We start from the raw sequence: 22,934 nt of genomic DNA, 5'->3' as shown, positions 1-22,934 counted from the left end.
TCCCTGCTTTATTAATTAGCAGTAGCAGTGAACTCATACTTCTTCAAAAACCATAGTACAATTCAATAAAATCTTCTAATTTCTCCTACAAGTAAACCCTAATTATCAGAAAAATTTTGTGCTAATAATAATTTTGTTCTTCAGTAAGCAGATGTACACAATTTCCTGCAAAGGCAGGTCTCCCTGCTAACAGCTAGTTCACTCCCATAGCTTATTACTGCTATTGTGCCAGTTTTTGAATTATCACGGGGTAACTAGAACTAATAAAGTCCTTAAAATGACCCATATTTCTTTGTTGTAGCTCTTCAGTGTGGTGAACAGCAACAGACAACATAAAAATAATACACAAACTCCCCTTCCTCATATCGGTTTTAAAGTGGTGTTCTGTCCTCTGACTCATAAAGTAGTGTTCTGCACTCTGACTCAGAGGTCCACAACTGAGTAGCATCAGACATAAAGCAAGATGTAAAAAAATTCTTGTAAATTCAAAAAAACTAAAATCATGCCTCACAAGCCATTCCTAGCAATTAACTGATTATCTAGACTCAAGTAAGGAAGTAGGAATAAAAAGAAATGTAGGAATATCTTTCTGCTTAGCAAGTGACACACAAAAGGTTTCAGATTATATGAGCAGTCAACATGGAAATCATATCTCCAGCTCTCACAATATTGAGTACCAACTGGCAAAGTCCAAAAGTATTGTACAGTATGCTTTAGAAAGGCATGTGCCTAGTCACATTGCGATGGATGGATAAGACCCGCCGTGGTTTGATAGCCATGTTCAAAAGTTACTACAAAAGCAAAGAGAGCTTCACTGCAAATTTAAACACAGCCAAAGCCTCACAGACAAACAAAAATGAAAAAAAGCCAAAATTAGCATAAGGAGATCCATGCATGTAGCATTCAATGAACTCAAAAGCAAAATTCTATCAATCCACTTGACAGAAAATCCTGTGAAGTTGATGTTTTATGTTAATCAGTAAATGGATTGAAGCCATCTGTCAAGACAAACTGTGACCATAATGGTATCAAAATAAAGGATGACACAGATTAGGCCAAAATACTAAATGTCTTTTTCCAAAACTCTTTCACTGAGCAAGATCACATTGTAGTTTCTCCTCTAAATCATTGCAGGAATGTCAAAATGACATTTACTTAAATAAGTGACTATTAAATAGAAAAGCAACTGAAATTACTCAACAGAGAAAAGGCCACTAGACTTGATGGGATACCAATATAATTCTACATAGAGTATGCAAAAGAAATTGTTCCTCTTCTACCAGCATTGTACCGTCAGTTTCTGGTTTCAAGGAGCGTCATCAAACAGGCTCATAAAACCGTAGGCACCAAATCCCTGATGGTAATATGTTGTAGGATTATGGAACATGTTTTATGCTCACATATTATAACATATCTGGAAATAGAAATTCTTCTTGTCAGGAATCAACCTGGGTTCCACAAACAACAATCATGTGAAACCCAGCTCGCTCTGTTTGTCCATGAGACAAGAAAGTAGCAGAAACTGACACCCAGGTTAATGCTGTATTTCTTGACTTCCAGAAGGCAATCACTATGACTCCATACTAGTGCCCAAGATGAGCCTTGGATAATCAGACCAGCTGTGTGATTGGACTGAACAGTTTCTAGTAAAGAGAAACCAGCATATCATTCTCAACTGAGAGAAATCTTCAGATGTAAAAGTAACTTTGGGCATGCCCTAAGAACCATTGCTTTTCAAAGCATATTTAAATGGGCTAGTGGATAACAACAGAGATTCCATGAGGCTTTTTGTGGATGTTGCTGTTGTATAATGAGAAACAGTAACACACGAAAACTGCAGCGAAGAAAGACCTGCAGGGAATCAATGTTCGATGCAGCGAGTGGCAGTTCATCTTCAAGATAAACAAATGTAACTGTAGTACTCCCAAAAAGGACAAAGTTTACAAAACCCTTGTTTAACCAATACTTGTATATTGCCCATCAGTCTGAGATTCGTACCACATAGGATTGATTGAAGAAATAGAGAAGATCGAAAGAAGAGCCATGCATTTCGTTACTGGTTTATTTAATATGCATGAAAGCATCATGGAAATACTGAACCAATTCCAGTGGCAGACACTGTGAGAAACACATTCTGCATCACAATGTGGTTTACCGTTAGTTTTGTGAGTGTACATTTCTACAAGAGTGAACCAATACACTGATTCCTTCTACATATACCACGCAAAAAGACCATGAAGGTAAATTTAAAGAGACCTTAGCCCACATGAAGTTTTTCCAGCAATCGTTCTTCTTGTGAACCACTCATAACTGGAACGGAAAATGGGGAAGTGACAGACATACACAAGATACTCCCACCACACAATGTAAGGTGCCTTGTAAAATACAGTATGGATGCAGAAAAACTGAAGACAACTGTAAGTTATGCACATGTGAGAAATTTCATTATAAACAGATCAGTGTGGTCATATAGGTACTAAGATAGCAGGTGTAGGTGAACCATGCCACTTAATATAAATAATATAACAACAGTTTTCTTCAAAGTAGAGGCTTTCCTGATAATTTTATTATATCAGATTTAGCCTGAGTAAGCAGATGTGGTTTATAGTACTTTAATTATAATTAATTATCAATGCAGTTTCTAACAGTTATTCCCTTGTTATTGCAGATAATTCTGTCCACTCTGCTGATAACAGTTAAAATTCACTCCCATTAAATATACATTCAAGCGATTCGTTAATGCTAGAAAAATTTTGATCTAACCCCTTATGTAAATGCATGACTCAGTGCAAGTAGCTCACAACGAATTGTGGAATTGAACTAAATGAATTTTCAGACTGGTCAGAGCCAATGCAATGAGGAAACTAGGCCTTAAGACTCTCAGCTGCATGATGGATCTTTCTCATGCCATTTGGTGTTTGTCACAAACCAACAGAATATTTGTATATCTGACCAACGTACTGCATTCATAGAGACTGAGTTTCTCTGATAATTACTGCATGTGGGTGAAATGGGGAACTGTCATACCTAAATTCCATTATGCATATCCAGAGATGATTTAGTTATATGGGGCTTCAGAAAAAATAGTAAACTGCAACTCAATGTGTTGTTTACATCAGCCAAATTTCAAGTAGTTTCATTGGTCTAGCCATTCAGTCATGATCTGCTCTCTCAATTGGCCACAAAATTCATGGTAAAGAAGCTTCAGGTAGAGCTTCAACCTGATTCATCTTCTTCATTCTCAGTTGTCTGCACTGGATTTCAATCCAATAAATGGTTCTATTTCATTATCCCTTTAAGATTTTATTACTTCTATTATTATTATTATTTCTTTCCTTTCTCAGACGTTATGTCTGGTTAAAAATGGAAAGTGACGTGGACCTTGATCAAGCGTGACTTCCTTTTAACTGTACAGTATATGTTACATTGCATTTAGGAACTTTCGTGTAATTGAACATGTATCAGTAATTACAGATTTTTGTAGTTGTATATACATGTTTGGAAGTAGCTGTATTGCGTTGATGTACTGGTGGATATTGTGTGGTATGACTCCTGTAGTTGATAGTATAATTGGTATAATGTCAACTTTATCCTGATGCCACATGTCTTTGACTTCCTCAGCCAGCTGGATGTATTTTTCAATTTTTTCTCTTGTTTTCTTCTGTATATTTGTTGTATTGGGTATGGATATTTTGATTAGTTGTGTTAATTTCTTCTTTTTATTGATGAGTATGATGTCAGGTTTGTTATGTGGTGGTGTTTTATCTGTTATAATGGTTCTGTTCCAGTATAATTTGTATTCATCATTCTCCAATACATTTTGTGGTGCATACTTGTATGTGGGAACGTGTTGTTTTATTAGTTTAAGTTGTTGATTTATTATTTTTGCTACGTTGTCATGTCTTCTGGGGAATTCTGTATTTGCTAGTATTGTACATCCGCTTGTGATGTGATCTACTGTTTCTGTTTGTTGTTTGCAAAGTCTGCATTTATCTGTTGTGGTATTGGGATCTATAATAATATGCTTGCTGTAATATCTGGTGTTTATTGTTTGATCCTGTATTGCAATCATGAATCCTTCCATCTCACTGTATATATTGCCTTTTCTTAGCCATGTGTTGGATGCGTTTTGATCGATGTGTGCCTGTGTTAGACGATACGGTGCTTGCCATGTAGTGTTTTCCTTTTCCAATTTACTTTCTTCGTATCTGTTATTATTACTATTTTAATGTTAAAATAATTTTCATTGTTGATCTGACACACACACACACACACACACACACACACACACACACACACACACAAGATGGCACAAAAAAGCCTTAATTTTGTAATAGCCAGAGAAACCTTAAAACATTAATCAAAATTTTCCTAACAATCATTGGACACCTGATTGCACAAACTATGTAGCTTCCTTTTTCACTTGATTCTTCTGTGTAGATTGAGAAATAGTCTGTTTTCCTATTGCACAACAAAGCCATAATTTTGGAGTAGCCAGAGAAACCTTAAATTCAATAAATTTGATTATGTAATTCAAAACTTAAGAAGTTGAAACTATATAATGACTTCCTTACATTAATTTAGATCTCAGTCACACAATTGATTCTATTAGAGGGCTTACTCTCCAAATAATGATAATATAATTCTACTGGGATTTATTTTCAGCTCTTTGTCATAGTTAAAAATTTTTGAATTTTTAAGTATGCTGAATGGCCCACAACTAACAGCTTAGAAAGAAATATTTACTAGAAAACCATCATATTGTCTTAGGCTAAAGGAGTTCTGTAATGTCTGTATTAACCATGTTTTCATTACTGCATTCTTTGTTCCTCCAAGTAATTTTATAATATAGCTATAATCAAATATGCCTAGCTATAAGAAAGTTTTGAAGTCCCTATCTCATTTAGAATATATTAGAGCCATATCTTTATTAACACAATCTCAGTACCAATTGGCATTGTACAAGCATTTCTAATCAAGTAGGAACAGAAAACTGGGCAAAAAAAGTCAGGTCACATGACATTAAGTATTAGTTGAAAACATCTATAACATTACTGATACAGGACATCAAATTGGAGTGGGTGCTGAGAGTTAAACTTGCAAATCATTCAGGACTGAGACCCATGTCATAGAGGGTAGTATTAGCTGAAGGTCAGATGTGTGAATTACACAAACTACAGGGATTCAGTAAAACTCCTTGATGCAGTCTCTCTGTGACTGAGCAGCATCCAATAGATTTAAATTAGTAACTGAGAAAGGCTTTTCTTTCTGCTTTAAAACAGTGTATGCTTCAAATAAATTTCTGAGGGTTTAAATGTCCTTCGAAATTTCCAACCAAATGTACACTTGATCACTGTCTGTAATGTACAGAGTGGCAGCTTGTACGACTTGTTTATATTGGGAGGTAGAAGTCATAACCAGGCTTAACATGACTAAATTACCAGTGGTTCCTACACCTTTCCTACTTCAATACTTTGATCTGCAAGCAAATTTAGGATACCAAACACCATGCCAGTCTTGGTGTAACTCATCTGTCTGGGCTCTTTCCAGTGCAAGATGGGGGTGCTACTGGACATTATGCAGTATGTTTGGAAAGATCTTTCTCTAGTTTTTATAAAGGGAGAATAACTTGAGTTTTCCAATTTTTTGTTACCCCTATTTGTATGACATACTACTAAAATTTTGTTTCAAGATGTGTGAAGTAGAATCTGGTAATTTATTGATCACTGAACACTGGACAATGTCAACCACTGGCATTGTGTTAGGACTTGCTTTTACAACTTTCTGGAGCTTCTCCACTGAAAATGGTGTAAGAAAGAAGTACATGTATTTGCTAATCATCTTTCAACATTCTACAGCTGAAGAGAGATATTTTTTGACAAAGACATTTAACTTTATGCCAAATCTTGTAGACGTATGTGCCCCTTTTCATAGAGTTGTGGAGTTATTTCCAGTTGGCTTTATTTGCCAGCTGCAATATTTTCTTTACTTGCACACAAATATTGTTATTAATGAGAGAGTTCTCTGATGTTTTTCTTTATATATACAGCCAACTGTCACTAAACAAAGCTTCCAAACATGTTTGTTTCCATGTGAGTGGGCAATTACACTCAATATTACTTCCACATGTCCTCTGAGGCATTGAATCCAACACTTTATTATTAACTGCAACAATGTAAGATCATCTAAAGACCACTGGGAAAAAAGGTGACTCATAACATTCTGACCAAGAAGGGTTCTTTACTTTCCTTGTTGTTGCGATATATTCTCCTCATTTGTTTTGCCATAATGTTCAGATGCGTTATTCAATGAAAATGTGAAAAGAAACTAAAGAGTCAGGGTACAGTCACAGTAAATTTTCCAACTTGTAACGAATAGAAAGTAGATGTACTGCTGACTTCCTCCTATATGTTGATCCTAGCAGCAAACCCAGTATTGAGCAGAGATAGATTGTTATTTCTTATGACAATCCCAATCATTAACAACAGTTTCCCCAGGCCACACAGTTCAAGTTGCCTACACCTACATTCATACTCTGCAAAGCATTGTGAGGCACTTGGCACAAAGGACTTTCCATTGTACCGGTTATAAGCACTTTCTCCAATTCTATTCACATACGGAATGCAGAAAGAATTATTGCTTAAATGTCTTTGTGCACAGTGTAACTGGTTTACTCTAATCTTTGCCATCACTATGGGAGTTGTACTTAGAGGTTCATCAGTTAAAATTTTTTATCTAAACTTACTAAGCAGGCTTTCATGGGACAGTTTGTATTTATCTTTAGGTGTCTGCCAGTTCAGTTTTTTTTTGTTTCTCCATGTTGCTCACACATGGGTCGAACAAATCTGTGACCATTTGTGACACTCTTCTATGTATACATTCATTATCTGCTGTTAGTCCTATCTGGTAAGGGTTCTACATACTTGAAAAATGTTCTTGGATTTTTTGCATGAGTGTTTTGTACATAATCTCCTTTCTACATGGATTGTATCTTCCTATAATTTTGCCAATGAACTAATGTCTACCAACAGCTTTACATATGACTGAGCCTTTATGGTTGTACTATATTGTATTCCAACAAATTCTTAAACCCAGGCATTTGTGTCAGTTTATCAACTCCAACTGTGATAGACTAATATTGTACTCACTGGGTACTACATTATTTTGTTATGTAAAGTGCAAAATTCTACATTTTTGAACATTAAAAGCAAACTGCCAATCTTTGCATCACTTTGAAACCTTATTAAGGTCTGACTGGATATTTGTGGAACTTTCTTCAGACAGTACTTCACTATAGATATCTGCATCATCTGTGAAAAGTATAAAGTTACTATTAATATTGCCTTTAACATCATTAATATACACAACATGAACAGCAAGGATCTCCACACACTTTTCTGAAGCACATATGTAGTTGCTTCTACATCTGTTGATGACTCTCCATACAAGGTACGATGTGTCCTCCATACCAAGAAATCCTCAGTCCATTTACAAATTTCACTTTATACTCCACTTAATTGTACTTTCAATAAGTATATGTGTGGTACAAAGTGTGTGTGTGGTACAGAGTCAAATGCTTTTCAGTGTCAACCTTTTTGACTGTCTTGATTTATGGCTTTCAGGATGTGACGTGAGAAAAGCCGATTTGGGTTTCATAAGATCAATGATTTTGCAGTCCATGCTGGTTAGAATGGAGGACTTCATAATGTTTGAAATCTCTCACTGCTTTTGTGCTCAGAACATGTTCTGAAATTCAGCAACAAATGAAATCTGCTGCCCCTCTGTAGATGTTTGCTCCCTGTGCTTTCTTCCAACCAATGGGCAAATTTTTTGGTTTGAGGAATCTACAGCATATTAAGGTTAAAAGAGGGGCTGACTCAGCTGCAAATTATGTATAGAATATGATAGAAGTTTCATTGGTTCCTGGTGCTTTGTTCAATTTTAACAAATTCAGCTGTTTCTCAGTGCAACTGATGGTAATATGTATTTCACTAATCCCTGCCCTGGCATGAGACTAAATTGGGGCAATACCCCTGGATTTTCATTTTAAAGGAACATCTGAAAGCAAAAGTTCAGCATTTTTGCTTTGGTACCCTCAGTGTTTCTGTACCTGTCTCATCTATGGGTGACCAGACTATAACTACGGCACCACTAACAGCCTTTACTTATGACCAGAATGTCACTGGATTTTGTGAGAGACCTTTTGATAATAGACCTCAAGCTTACTGAGAAGGAGACTTGACTCTTAATTAATGCCCAAGGCTTCATAATTCTGCTGTGATATCAGAGATGGAAGGAAATATTTCTGAGTCATATACACCTCACATGACTTTTGTGAAACTGAAAGATGCATGTTAGTTTTGTAAAGATTACTTTATCTGGAGTGTATTAAAAGATTGTGCACAGTTGTGTAGCTTGCTTGTACAGTGTCATTTTTCCTTGCAATAGTCTGCACTTGCTTTCTGAAAGCAAAATTTTTATAGGTTCTGTCAGTTGCTTCAAGTTGGCCAGTTTAATGAACACATATTACTTTATTACTCTAATATAACTATCTGGAATGCTGACCTATGTATATATTGCAATGACAAGTGAAATATCTGCACCATTTCATACTTATATTGTCAGACTGCAAACAATGTAAGAACTATTTTATTGCTGGTACATGTGGCAACACCTCACGCTTTTCAGTTTCACTCAGAGTGAGCTCACAGACACAAGTGCATACACGCACAAGGGCACGCAAATACACTTGCACACACACACGCATGCACCCACACTTCTTCCCAGACTACATTTTACTAGACATTGGATGCCCTCCAAGGTCTTCTACATAAACACAAAATGACTTGAGATCTGACATTTTCTTCAACACATTTGCCTCAAATATTTTATTTTTTTTCCACAAATAGGTTCCGAAGAAATTCACACTTGAACACAGTATTTGGGAATAGTGCTTCAGCTTGGTGCAGTTGACAGAGATTCAGCCATTTACCACTTAGATCTTCTGTTGTAATGTAATCATTTCCTTCTGTCAATAATGTGATGTATGTCCAGAATGAGATTTTCACTCTGCAGCGGAGTGTGCACTGATATGAAACTTCCTGGCAGATTAAAACTGTGTGCCCGACCGAGACTCGAACTCGGGACCTTTGCCTTTCGCGGGCAAGTGCTCTACCATCTGAGCTACCGAAGCACGACTCACGCCCGGTCCTCACAGCTTTACTTCTGCCAGTATCTCATCTCCTACCTTCCAAACTTCACAGAAGCTCTCCTGCGAACCTTGCAGAACTAGCACTCCTGAAAGAAAGGATACTGCGGAGACATGGCTTAGCCACAGCCTGGGGGATGTTTCCAGAATGAGATTTTCACTCTGCAGCGGAGTGTGTGCTGATATGAAACTTCCTGGCAAATTAAAACTGTGCGCCCCACCGAGACTCGAACTCGGGACCTTTGCCTGTGAGTACCAGGCGTGAATCGTGCTTCGGTAGCTCAGATGGTAGAGCACTTGCCCGCGAAAGGCAAAGGTCCCAAGTTCGAGTCTCGGTCGGGCACACAGTTTTAATCTGCCAGGAAGTTTCATATCAGCGCACACTCTGCTGCAGAGTGAAAATCTCATTCTGGAAACATACCCCAGGCTGTGGCTAAGCCATGTGTCTGCAGTATCCTTTCTTTCAGGAGTGCTAGTTCTGCAAGGTTCGCATGAGAGCTTATGTAAAGTTTGGAAGGTAGGAGACGAGATACTGGCAGAAGTAAAGCTGTGAGGACTGGGCATGAGTCGTGCTTCGGTAGCTCAGATGGTAGAGCACTTGCCCGCGAAAGGCAAAGGTCCCGAGTTCGAGTCTCGGTCGGGCACACAGTTTTAATCTGCCAGGAAGTTTCTTGATGTATGTCCATGCTGAAACCCACATTTTTCCTTTTCAAATGACCGAAGTTTGTATAATAGTCACTGATATACACATGCACAACTACATGCTAGAGTCCACACAGGATACGGTGGCTGATGTGCAGTGACCAGTTTTTGCCCAAAGCACTGGATGAGTTCATTCATTTGTTTGGAACGGATGCCAACATTGTCTGTCACCTTTCGCCTGGTCAGTAATGAGCTCCAACAACAGAATCAAAGTGCACACCCTGCAATATTTCTTAAACAATTTTACGTAACAGTTTGGTAAAAAATTACATTTCTGCTTTCCTTATAGCTTTGTATGTCAACTTCATGATGATGTGCCCATTGTTTTGTTAATGGTCAAAGTTATTGTGGTATGTGCATTTAAGTAAGACACTGTGTGAAATCTGATAAACTTTGCAATGAAAAATAGGGGTCACTATGATTTTGCATTTGGTGCATATTACATAATAAGTTGCTTCATATGAAATTTAGCTAAATTTTTTGTGTAGACTTGGATAGAGGTCTCCATCTGTCATCAGTCTCACGAAAATTGATCTGATCTAGCATACCCATTAGTGATTGAACACACCAGTGATAAAGCCAGAATGAAATATCCACAAAATTACTCATATTTCATAAATGGTTTGAGATACTGAAATGTAATTTTTGACAAATGACAGCACACAAAGAGCAGAGTAGTTTGCAATATGGTTATTACACAAAACTTCATTATCTACTGTGTTGTTCCCCTAACTATAGACTTTTTTTTTATTTCAGAATGTAATATTTATGGGTCATCAATAGCTGCTGAAATAAGAAATGCTGTAGGTCTTGGAACAGCATAAGTGAAGACATTACACAGTTTTTTATGTTCTGAGGCTGTGTATTTTTGTAAGCTATTGACCTTGCTTTTCCCACAGTTTCAGAATTCTCCCACAACTGCATCTGCATAACATTTTAGTGAGGTGACACTGTGTAAACTCCACTGTGTTTTGGCAAAATAAACACATTTTAACATGGCAACAAGAGAAATGTAGGTTTTACTCAAAATTCGCCAAACATAATGCTTCTCTCAAAGTTACAAATGGGTAAAAAGCAAGGCGAAAATAAACTGCTAGATTTATTGCATTTTCAGAGTAATTCTTTCTAGATACTTACCAATGCAGAGGCGAATGTAAATCTGTTTGAATGGTCACCGTGCAGGGAGGGGGGATATGGGTGTGAAGGTGATCCACTTACTGTTAACAAAAAATATGAGCACAGGCTTCAGTTTTTTGTTCTTTTTTTTTCCTCCTTTATTCGAGGATCCACTATTTTACACAGCTCCAAGACGTCTCGAATGTAGGATGCTGTTGTTTCTCCTGGACATTGTGCCCTGCACTATAATTTATCTTCAGCCTTGCACTTCTGTTGTTGTGTGCCGCCGAAATACTTGTGCAGTTCCGTCTGGAATACTTCCCAGCTTGTGAACTTCTCCTTGTTGTTCTCATACCATTGCTTAGCAGTGCCCTCCAAGTAGAAAAACACGTTAGCCAAACACATGATGTCACCCCATTTGTTAAATTTGGCTATATGCCCATATACCTTCAGCTACTTGTATGGATCTTGGCCATCGTCACCAGAGAACCTGGAAGGATGTCTCATGTGGTGGCACACAGTTGCTGTCATCGTGATGTCCTGTTCTTCTTCTGTCTCTGATAGATTGCGATCTGTTGAATATGTTTCGAACTTGGGTTTCTCACCAAGCAAACAGCGGCTCTGTCGTGGCCTGATGGGAGTCACTGTGTCATCGATAATGTGCGGTATCACAAGTTCCAATACCCAGCGCCTCCACCACAATAATGTCATGTAGAGGAAGGTGTAATTAAATGAATGACGAACACTAACTTCACTTAATGAAGGTTTATTCAGCACTTGCACACACAAGAGCGCAGAGCGAACTGCCTCCGGCCAGAACACATACGGTATATATACAGCTACAAAACATTCTAGTACAATGATTCTTGCCATTTGTGGATACTTCTAGAATGTACTCGAACCCAATATAGAAATTAAAATTTTTCATTTCAGGTGAGTTTTGAGCTCACGACCCTCCATGCAACAATCTAGTATCATAACCACTACACTACGGCGACTGCACTACTCAGCTTCTTCTGCAACATTACTACTGCCTTCCTTTCATGTCTTTTGATTTTTAGAAGTGCACTCTGGTTTCTATAAAAGTAGTACATAATCACTTGTTCCCTGTATTTGATCCATGATGACTTTAGAAATAAAAAAGAATATTCCAGGAAAATATCAGCAGAAGAATATTAGGTTGAATAGCAATAATTCTCTGTTTATGTAATTCAGCTAGAAAAAAAAAATTGCAATCAGAAACACTGTCTTCTGTTGCACATTCCCCACATTAACAATTGCCAGAGAGAACATAGCTGGAATATTGGGAATGAAACAAAGTCAGAGAGCAATGCTGGTGGAGCCATCAAGTACTTGTTTCATAAAATGCGTCACACATGCACAAATTCACACTTGTAGATCACCTAATATTCCTTCATCACAGACATCAACATAATCTGTGGTATTGTATGTAAATTCTTTGAATTCCATATGATATCACTGTGATGTATCTTGGCAAACTATAAAAGACCATAACACTGTCAGTTATGACAGTTCCAGATTATAATGATGGAGGAAGTCATCAAGTGCTTGACTTTCATTCATGTGACAAAGGAACTACGAAACTGTATCAAAGAATGTTGTTGTAGGAGTCTGTGTTCCACATTATCGTAAGAGGCTACATATCTCCTGATAGCAATGTAAGTGAAGAAAACATCCTGATAGTTGCATGGGGAAGTGAACAAATATTGCAAAATCAGTGGGTCTATGGTGAGAGTTTTATGCCAGTTTTTAATAAAACATAATACTTCTACAAACAACTTCTCAAATAGCACTGAAACAAACAACAAGTGTGCCACAATTTGATGCCAAAAACTAAAACATGGTTGCTTACTTTAATTAGGTTTGTGTAAATACGATACCTACATTTGTTTAATTCAGCACTAAGTACCAAGACCACTTATCACATAAGAGGACTATGGCCAAATATCACATCACTCTCAAAAGAAGAAAAAATATTATTGATGAAAGGAATTATAAGAAGTAAAATGAAATAGTTTCAGTATCTGTAGCAGTTTCAGTATTACCACATTGCTACAAAACTTCTTAAACACTTTCAAGTTTAGCTTTGAAATAGAATTTGATCTACATCTATGTAAGTACTCTACAATTCTCATTTAAATGTCTGGCACTGGGTTCTTTGAAACATCTTCAGACTATTTCTCTATGGTTCCACTCTCTAAGAGAGCATGGGGAAAAACAATCATTTCTCTCTACGTAGATGGTCGGGAGGGGGGAATTTAAATTCAGAGGAGATTGAATTCAGAGGAGAAAGTTGGTGATTGAAATTTTGTGAAAATGCTCGTCACAACGAAAAATGCCTTTGTTTTAGTGATTGCCACCCCACCTCGCTTTTCATATCCGTGATGCTCTCTCCCTATTTCACAATAATAAAAAATGAGCTGGCCTTCTTTGTACATTTTCAATGTGCTCCATCAATTCTATCTGGTAAGAATCCCATACCACATAGCAGAGGATGGACAAGCACAGTGCAAGCAGTCTCTCTAACAGACCTGTTGCATCTTCTAAATGTTCTGCAAATAAAACAAAGTCCCTGGTTTGCCTTCCCCACAAGACTATCTATGTGATCATTTCAGTTTAAGTTATTCATAGTCGTAATTACTAAGTATTAGGTTGAACTGACAGCATTTGAATCTGTGAAATTCATTCTGTCCCTGAAATTTTACGGATTATTTTGGTACTCACATAGATGACCTCATACTTCTCCTTATTTTGCGCCATAAAGATACCACGTCTAAATCATTTTGCGATTGGTTGTTATCATCTGATGACTTTACTATGCAGTAAATGACCGTATCAACTGCAAACAATCTAAGAGGGAAGCGAAGCTCACATTGTCTCCTAAATTGTTTATATATGAGGGGCATTAAATAAGTAATGAAACACTTTTTTTTTTCTAGGTCAATCATGGAATATTCCTGCTTCAGTCCCTATAATTTCATGAAGTTCTAGTAGGTGGCAGTGCTATACTTAGCCTTCAAAACAGCATCTGTAACAGAGGTGCATTCCAATCAGAGAGTTGTCATTGAGTTTTGGCAGAAAGCCACAGCCATATATTCATAGGTGCTTGCAAATGTCTATGGAGACCTGGCAATGAACAAAAGCATTGTGAGTCATCGAGTGAGGCATCTTTCATCAATGCAACAAGGTCATGCAAACCTGTTTAATCTTCCATATGCCAGCCAGCCACACACAGCTGTAACTCCAACAGTGTTGGAATATGTGGACATTCCCATTCAAGGTGACTGATGGATCACAATCAAACACCTTGTTGCACAACTGGATGTGTCATCCACCTGTTGGGATACTCAAAGATGTTTGCCCATTGTGTTCCTCGACACCTAACAGAAGACTATAAAGGGCAATGACTGTGATAATTTTTTGCTGAAAACGTTTCATCACATCGAACTGGAAACAAAATGGGAATCCATGGAGTGGTGCCATACCACCTCCCCTCAGAATAAAAACTTCAAAGCTGCATCCTCAGCTGCTAAAGTCATGGCGATGGTCTTCTGAGACTCTGAAGGGGTTATTGTGTTTGATGTTCACCCTCACTGTGCAACAATAAACTCTGAAATGTATTGTGCTAGACTCAGGAAATTGAAGAAACGACTTCAGCGTATTTGTCGGCACAAAAAAGGCAGGCGAACTTCTCCTTCTCCGTGATAATGAGAGGCCTCACACAAGTCTGCACATCTGAGAAGAACTCACAAAACTCCACTGGACTGTACTTCCTCATTCATCCCACAGTCCGTATCCCGCAGCTTCTGACTTCTGTTACATACTATGAAAGATGTACTCCTTGGGAAGCAGTACATGAGTGATGGGGTGATTATTGATGCAGCAAGATGCTGTCTCTGACACTGACCTGTAGAATGGTACCATGTGAGCACACACGCCCTCCCGGTAAGATGGCATAAGGCCATAACACAGAATGGAGATTATGTTGAAAAATAGGATTTTGTAGCCAAGAGATGGGGAGATAACATGAAGTATTGGAATGCTGAGCAAAACCAGCCTGCTTTCAGAAAAAATGTGTTGCATTACTTATTGAACATCCTTGTAGATTAGGAAGAGCAGAGGGCCTACAATACTTCCTTGGGGACCCAAGATATCACTTCAGTTTTACTTCAAGACTTTTGTCGATTACAATGTACTATGATATTTCTAACAGGAAATCATGATCCAGTTACACAACTAAAACAATTCTCCATAGGCACACAATTTGATTAGAAGCCTCTAGTGATGAATGGTGTCAAAAGCATTCTGGAAATCAGAAATATGGAATCCATCTGACATCTCATGTTGACAGCACTCATTACTTCATGCAAATAAAGAGCAAGTTGTGTTTCAAGATGCTATTATTTTTTGAAACCTTGCTGACTACGTGTCAAGAAACCATAACCTTTATGGAAATTCATAATGTTCAAACACAGTACATGTTCCAAAAATCTGCTGCAAATTGATATCAGTAACACGGGTCTGTAATTCATTGGATTTCTCTGATTTCCATTCTTGAGTATTGGTGTGATCGAAGAAATTTTTCAGTCTTTAGGTATGGATCTTTCATTGAGTGATTGATTGTAAATGATTGCTAAGTATTGGCTATTGTATCAGCACACTCTGAAAGGAACCTAATTGGTATACTATTCAGACCAGAAGACTTGCCTTTATTAAGTGATTTATGCTGCTTTGCAATACCAAGGATATCTACTTCCAAGTTATTCCTACTGGAAACTGCTTTTCATTCTAGAATGCTACTTCATCTTTTCTGGTGAAGAAATTTTGCAAAACTGTGTGTAGATACATACAGTAAAGGTACTTGAGTGTGTCTTGCTGCTGGTATAATGTAATTTCACAAAGAACAAACATATTCAGAAATGGATTACTTCATGGCTTAAGATCTCTGGTATAAGAAAGTCGAATATTTCTGTTCATTTATATTCTGTAACAAACAGCAGATCAGTTTTCCTAAATTACTTAAAAAATATGAGTTGTGGGATACAATGGGAAAAACTAAGAAACATGGTAATTCTATAACTGAGTCATGAAATAAAACAAAGAGGATAAAGGAAGCTGTGCAGTAGCTTACTGGGAAGAAAGTAGCTCACAAATCTGATTACCGTAAGTTATTAACAATGTGTTTGTTACTGAGACAGCAACACACCATTTCAGCTTTTTTACGAATGTGAGGTGTGTTACTGAAGAAAAAACTTGTCAATGCATACAACAACAACATTCCAAAACCTCTTAGAGCATGAAGTGAACAAATACATAATTTTTCCTGAAGCCAAAGACATAAAAAATTGCAAAGATTAAAAATTCAATGAGGAATAAACTTCCAGTTGGTGTCCGTGGGTTGCATAGCATATTGCAAAAACATCACCAGACTATGTACATCACTGCTAGATACATTATGGAGCAAAAACCTTAGGAGAGCTATAGATGCTCATTCAAAAGATATGTAATAGCATGTAGGATGTCATTTTGATGCTAGTACTGATACCCTGGAGGGAAAAACTGCATTCCTTCATTCTGAAATACAAAGGTTTCCTGAAGAAATGATCTGCTCTGCAACAAATTTCTTAGTTTGTTCCAATTATGTCTGATGGGGTTCAGGTGGGTGCTTTGAGAAATTCATAGACTTTCACTATCTTCATGAAGCATACAGGTAACTATTGTTTACCTTTCATTTCTCAGCTCCACATATGTCCACTTAAGTGCTACATCATGTGTTGTGGCTCATCGCATCACATATGTGCTTTCGCTGGTCTAGAGCCCAATGGTGGCTTTTGTTTTCACAGCATGAGGCTACATCATACATTTGTCCTTGTAACTCTCTGCTTCTGTGCAGTAAACAACCCTGAAAATACAGTCCTGTCAAAAGTTCTCTACAGTAATCAACAAGGACGTGTGACATCTGATGCAAGACTTGAGCATGTATTAATCCAGTGACAAATGTTGAATCTTGCAAATCCCTGTAACTGAGCATCATTCAGACTCAATCACTTCTCTACATTGACTTATTCTACTAGAAAAAATAATAATATGTCAACAGCACCAACACTTTCTGCCTTGCAGTTACGTACCCTACAACATAGAATGTAGTGCTACTTAGTGTGTGCTCAGCGAGGTGTCTGGGGCTTAGAAAAATTGTGTATTTGCAATTCATCCTTAGCAAATGATCCCTTTCCATAGCAACTAAGAACTGCAGAAATAGCACTGTTAAATAGGATGAGTGTCCAACACTATATCTTAGCTCCAAACCTGTATACTGTGAAGAGTGTTCAGAAATAAGCAATTTTGGTGCTTGGTGCTCTGCAGGTTGCATATATTTGATAACAAACACTTGAAAAGAAGGGAAAAAAAAATGTTGAAAATGCATACCCGTTATATGAATGCAGCTTAAAGGTGTTGTTTTCAAAAACATATTATCCAGTGTTGAAAAATTAACAGAAAACGATTTTCGACATGAATGATTGAGACCCTTCTTAAAATCATTATTATCAAAGACCAACATTGGTTAATATCACCTACACTACACTACACTACAAAAACGGTGACTTTCAAACAAATAAATTACATTTTAAATGTACAGGAACATAACGAAAAGATATATGAGTAATACTTTTAAACCTAATAAAATGGAACAGATTACAAGGTTCGCTTTAAATAGCTTGGGGTATTACAAATAAGAAATATACTTAAAGTGAGTATTACATCTTACATAGAAAATCAATCTCCCATGTGAAGTATATAAAAAACAATTAATTCCAGGCTTGTCTTTCAGAACAATGCCATAAAAGTTGCATATTATATCACTGTCTTCCTCAGAGTATAATATCAGATTTATTTTTTATGCACATGTGAAGAACTTTCCTTGAAATTTGAGAAACTCTGAATTAGTACTATAATCAATTGATGCCAGAGTTACTGAGCACAGAGTGAAAAATTTCTTCTTACCCTTGCTGCAGAAGAGGTCACAGATGTAATTGCTGATGCAATTTGTTAGAAACAGAGTAACGGTAAATTCTCAGCATACTGTTTTTATATATCCCTACATGTAGTAGAATAAAAATGCAATGAACCAACAATATGCATGGTTAATTGAATGACAGATAGTGCTACTGAAATCAATTTTCTTGGTATTCATATTCAAGATAAAGTAAATGGGTTACATTCTTAAGTTAAAAACAGTCAAGAACAGTGTATGCTGCAACCAAAGTACTGACATGATCATAACTATGTTTATTCCTTAAATATATTTCCGCCTGAGAACTAGTATCACATTCTGTGAAAAAAATCAGTGTAAGATAGCTTTTGGAAACAAAAATACTATTGTACAGATAATGGATCACGCAAGCATCAGAACCCAAACCAAATTATTTCAACGTATTTAATATGCTACCCCTTTATAACATTTTTGTACCAGTTGTTGTTTACAGGTCAAGATAAGCATGCTTCTTTTTTCTTTCTTTTTTTTTAAATTCAGAATAGAGGTCTAGAGGATTACATTACAGGGATACATCATGACATATATACTATCACCTTCAATATTTCCTTAGGTAAGAAGTTGCATACATCTTGGGGGAATCAAATGAATAACAGATTTATTTTGCAGGAAAGTTTTGGTAGAATTTTAAATACTTTAGAAGTATAGGAGACAACTCACTAAAAAGCACTAGTGATGATTCATCAATAGGCACACATAAAAAATAAAGGACATTTGCTAGCTTTCAGAGTAACCCTTTTTCAAGCTACAATACACACATGGAGGAAACAGGTTTGCCAGCTAGGAATGGGGGAGGGAGGGATGGTATGTGTACATTATGTACAATCTTCACAGCAGATTAAGAGTTACCCTTGCAACACATCTTTTGGTGCCATAACCATCCTGGCCTCAATCTTCAGTAACCCATTGTCTCCACACCTCCACCCAAGTTTCTCTCCCTCTGTCTTGACACCCCTCCCAATTCACAACAACTTTAGTGTGTGCCACTCTCCACCTGTTCTGATGACCATGCAAACTCGCCCCTCTGCCAACCCTCCCTCCCACACATCTAGCCAGCAAACAGGCTGCCTCCCTCTGAGCTGCTAGTCACCCACCCCAAACCCTCTTCCTGTCTCCTGTCTCGTTCTCCCTCTATCCACCCTACCCAACATGAATCCCACCACACCCTAGTCCACCTGCCTAAATGCAGCACTGCTATTGTGTGTCCAACCAGTGCCATGAAGTGGCATAGGTGTGTGTTGTAGTGCCTCGAGAATTTCGGTGTAAGTTCTAGAGACACTTGGGTTTCCACCATCTTGAACACCTACGAGGGTGAGAGAATGGAGATGTGTATACCTCGCTGTCGGTTTCTGTGTGTGCAGGATGGACTTGTATTGGGAGAATACGGCAACAGTGTGGGCTGATTGGTGTGGACAAGTGTTTGCAGCACACACCTGAGAAGCTGTATGTCCAATACAAGGAGCAAGCACACACTATTCCTTGACAGTGTAATGACTGTATTGTTGTGAACAAATGAATTATGAATGAAACAAAAGACATTTACATCTGACTTTCTGGTGTTGGACTTCCAAGAAGCAAGAACTGGCTTTATAGTGGTTATTAAACCAAACATAATGTAATTGTATTTATTAGTTTCTAATGGTCCAAGATGTGGTTGACTCATGAGAGTTGAATGCTTGTGTGAAACTTGTGAAGTTGTTTTATTGTGGAGATGAAAATATAACAGAGTTGAACAAAAGTATCCTGAGAGTATAGAATCATTTCAAGAGTAGAAAAGATGTCTATTTCGAAATTCCCTTAAAAAGCTACAGTCTTCAGATAAGAACAGTTTGTGAAGATCGTCTCAGCCGTCTGACCCTAGAAGAAGATCAGCTGCACTCAATACGTGAGTCAACTGCAAGAGACGTGTGAGTCTTGCACCCCAATACCACAGTGTCTCTTGATGTCATCTGGAGACTGTTAGAATGTGGCGACCGTGACAGGACCCGAAGAAAACGGGAATTTAAAGACAGAAATGGAAAGAAGATAGTAGGCGTTGCCATAGCAACTAGGCCTAACAAGATACAAGAACTGTTTCCAGAAATCGTATTGAGTTCAATAAACAAATGGAAGATTGTTGTGTGTACAACGCTGTAAAAGACATGAGAAAGTAATAGTGGAGAAAACTGGAGAGAAGACCTCAACTCTTCAACTAAGGATATTGGGTGTGGAGAGTAAGCAGTTTTCACACCCTTACATCAAGCTGACACCGATACCTTAACGCCACTGACACCGACTGCACCAGTTGCTGCTCACCGGTGCTGATTACGCATCTGCTCGCCGACACTGATGCTGATACCAACATCCGACATCACCGACGCCAGAGCTGTCCACCGGCGTTGATTACACATCCGCTCACCATCGCCTCATTCATCAACACAGCTAGAACTCTACGCCGAGTGAGCAAAAACCAATAATTATTTGGTAAAGTTGAATGGACTGTTGAAGGATAAACTGTTATTAATATGTAGAGGTGATTTCTTTGAATGATAATAAGAACTAAGAGTAAAATGAATAGGGATCAAGAACAAAAACTAGCAGAACCAGTCACAGCTATCAGGGTGACTAGGGAAACGCCAGACTTGTCTGAATTAGTAAATTTACTTAAAGCCCAGAGTGAAACTCTAAGGAGAGAAATAGGTTTAGTACATCTAAGTTAGATGATCAAAGAACAGAGTTAAATGCTCAAGATGCTGCCTTGAAACAAGAACTAAATGCTGGATTAGATGAGCAAAGTGCAAAGTTGGATGACCAGAAGACTGATTCAGCCACTCTAAATGAAAAATTAGATGCTCAGAGTGAAATTTTAAGTAATCAGAGCGAAACCTTGAACAGTCAAGCAGCAAATACAGTTTTATTAAAGACTGAATTTGACTCTTTAAATAATAAGGTAGAAATCTGAAGTTAGATTTAAAGAGTGAACTCATTAGTTCTTTGAATACTTAATGTTAATCAACTATTTACTGAATTTAAGCAGAAACAGGATTAGCAACTTCAAGATTTAACTAAAAAACTAGAATTTGACATTGAGGATAAATGTAATAATGTAGAATCTGAATTTTGTGGAAAATTAAAATTTTGTGAAAATGTATGTAACGTTAAATTTAATTCTGTAAGACAGGAAATGAATATCTTGAAAGAGAGCACAGATTGATCTATGGAAGTAATATCAATTATTCAATCAAAAATTTCAGGTGTCAGTATACAAGCTGTTACTACACGAGCTGTCAGTGTGTGAGTAAATAGTGTAGAACCAAATTTTAAAGAAAAAATAGTCAACTTTGACATTATAAATGTAAGTGGTCTTTGAGATAATAATAGGTCGAGAAATAACCAAGAGTATAATCTCCGGAAACATTGTGACTGTTGCTTTTACCAAACCTAATGATACTAACAAGATTATAGACAACTTTTGGAAAGAATTCAAACTTTTCCATGACAAAGTAGAAAGTAGGATAGCTTTACCTGCTGTCGGGTTACGTAGTAAGGTGGTGATTGTTTTGTTGTGGGGAGACTTTCACACAAAATTTAATGAGAGGTACTGGTATGCACTTCCTCAAGCGAGGTTAATGTCAGATCCATAGGATCCGGGTGGAGTCACATCTGTCCCCCAGAGACGTTAACGTTCTGTGTTAACGGGCCGAGTGACGACCATCGGATCCCTAGTTGTTTTCAGTGTTCCTTCTGTACTATTTTTTCCTGCAGCAAATTCCCTTCAAGTATTAAACTATTCTGTAATCTATTCTTGAATTCTTAAACTATCCTATAATTTTAGTATGCAGGAAACCAGATATGACTACAGATTAGGACCAATTTAAGAGAATCACAGATGAACAGTGATCTCTAGACATGAGATGAAACGAATATAATATTATTTGAGTGAAAAGTATAATATTATGGTACTATTCAAACAAAGTGATATCTAGACGTGATAAACTGAACAGAGTGCTTTATGTGTGTATGAAATATAGTGTAAACTGAATAACTAGACAAGTGATTGTAGTGTATCATTTTCTATTTTTATAGAATATTATATGCCTTTTACTTAATGTGGTGTAAATGGAGGGGGAGGGGGTTATGGATTTTGAAAGGGGTGGGTAGTGTAGTGGTGTTGGTGGTTGGTAGTGTAGTGCCTTGAGAATTTCAGTGTAAGTTCTAGAGACACTTGGCTTACCACCATCTCGACACTTGATATTTTAAGTAAGAGGGTGAGAGAGTGGAGATATGCGTACCTCGCCGCCGGTTTCTGTGTGTCCAAGATGGACGTGTATCGGGAGAATACGGCAACAGTGTCAGTTGATTGGTGTGGACAAGCGTTTGCAGCACACGCCTGAGGAGCTGTATGTCCAGTACAAGGAGGAAGCACGCTCTTTTCCTTGATGGTGTAACGACTGTATTGTTGTGAACAAATGAATTATGTATGGAACAAAAGACATTTACATTTGACTTTCTGGTGTTGGACTTCCAAGAAGCAAGAACTGCCTTTATAGTGGTTATTAAACCAAACATAATATAATTGTATTTGTTAGTTTCTAATGGTCCAAGACGGGGTTGACTCATGTGAGTTGAATGCTTGTGTGAAACTTGTGAAGTTGTTTTATTGTGGAGATGAAAATATAACAGAGTTGAACAAAAGTATTCTGAGAGTACAGAATAATTTCAAGAGTAGAAAAGAAGTCTATTTCGAAATTCCCTTAAACAGCTACAGTCTTCAGATAAGAACATTTTGTGAAGATCGACTCAGCCGTCTGACCCTAGAAGAAGATCAGCTGCACTCAATACGTGAGTCAACTGCAA

The 22,934-nt window shown here is 37.5% G+C and overlaps 1 protein-coding gene across 11 annotated transcripts in view; it reads right to left on the bottom strand.

The window, feature by feature from the left end:
• The window catches only part of LOC124611912 (longitudinals lacking protein, isoforms H/M/V-like), a 453,788-nt gene that overhangs the window by 201,717 nt on the left and 229,137 nt on the right, over positions 1-22,934 (bottom strand). The window contains exon 8 of one of the 11 annotated variants that reach the window (XM_047140295.1): positions 16,810-16,949. The exons of the other annotated variants lie outside the window; for them this stretch is intronic. Coding sequence (XP_046996251.1) covers positions 16,903-16,949 — 47 coding nt within the window. The 3' untranslated portion in view covers positions 16,810-16,902. Of the gene's footprint in view, positions 1-16,809; positions 16,950-22,934 lie in introns of those variants that run through there. 11 annotated transcript variants of the gene reach the window in all.

This window comes from Schistocerca americana, chromosome 1, assembly GCF_021461395.2.
Source record: "Schistocerca americana isolate TAMUIC-IGC-003095 chromosome 1, iqSchAmer2.1, whole genome shotgun sequence".
Taxonomy (NCBI): domain Eukaryota; kingdom Metazoa; phylum Arthropoda; class Insecta; order Orthoptera; family Acrididae; genus Schistocerca; species Schistocerca americana.
This window is presented reverse-complemented; position numbering and strand designations above follow the sequence as displayed.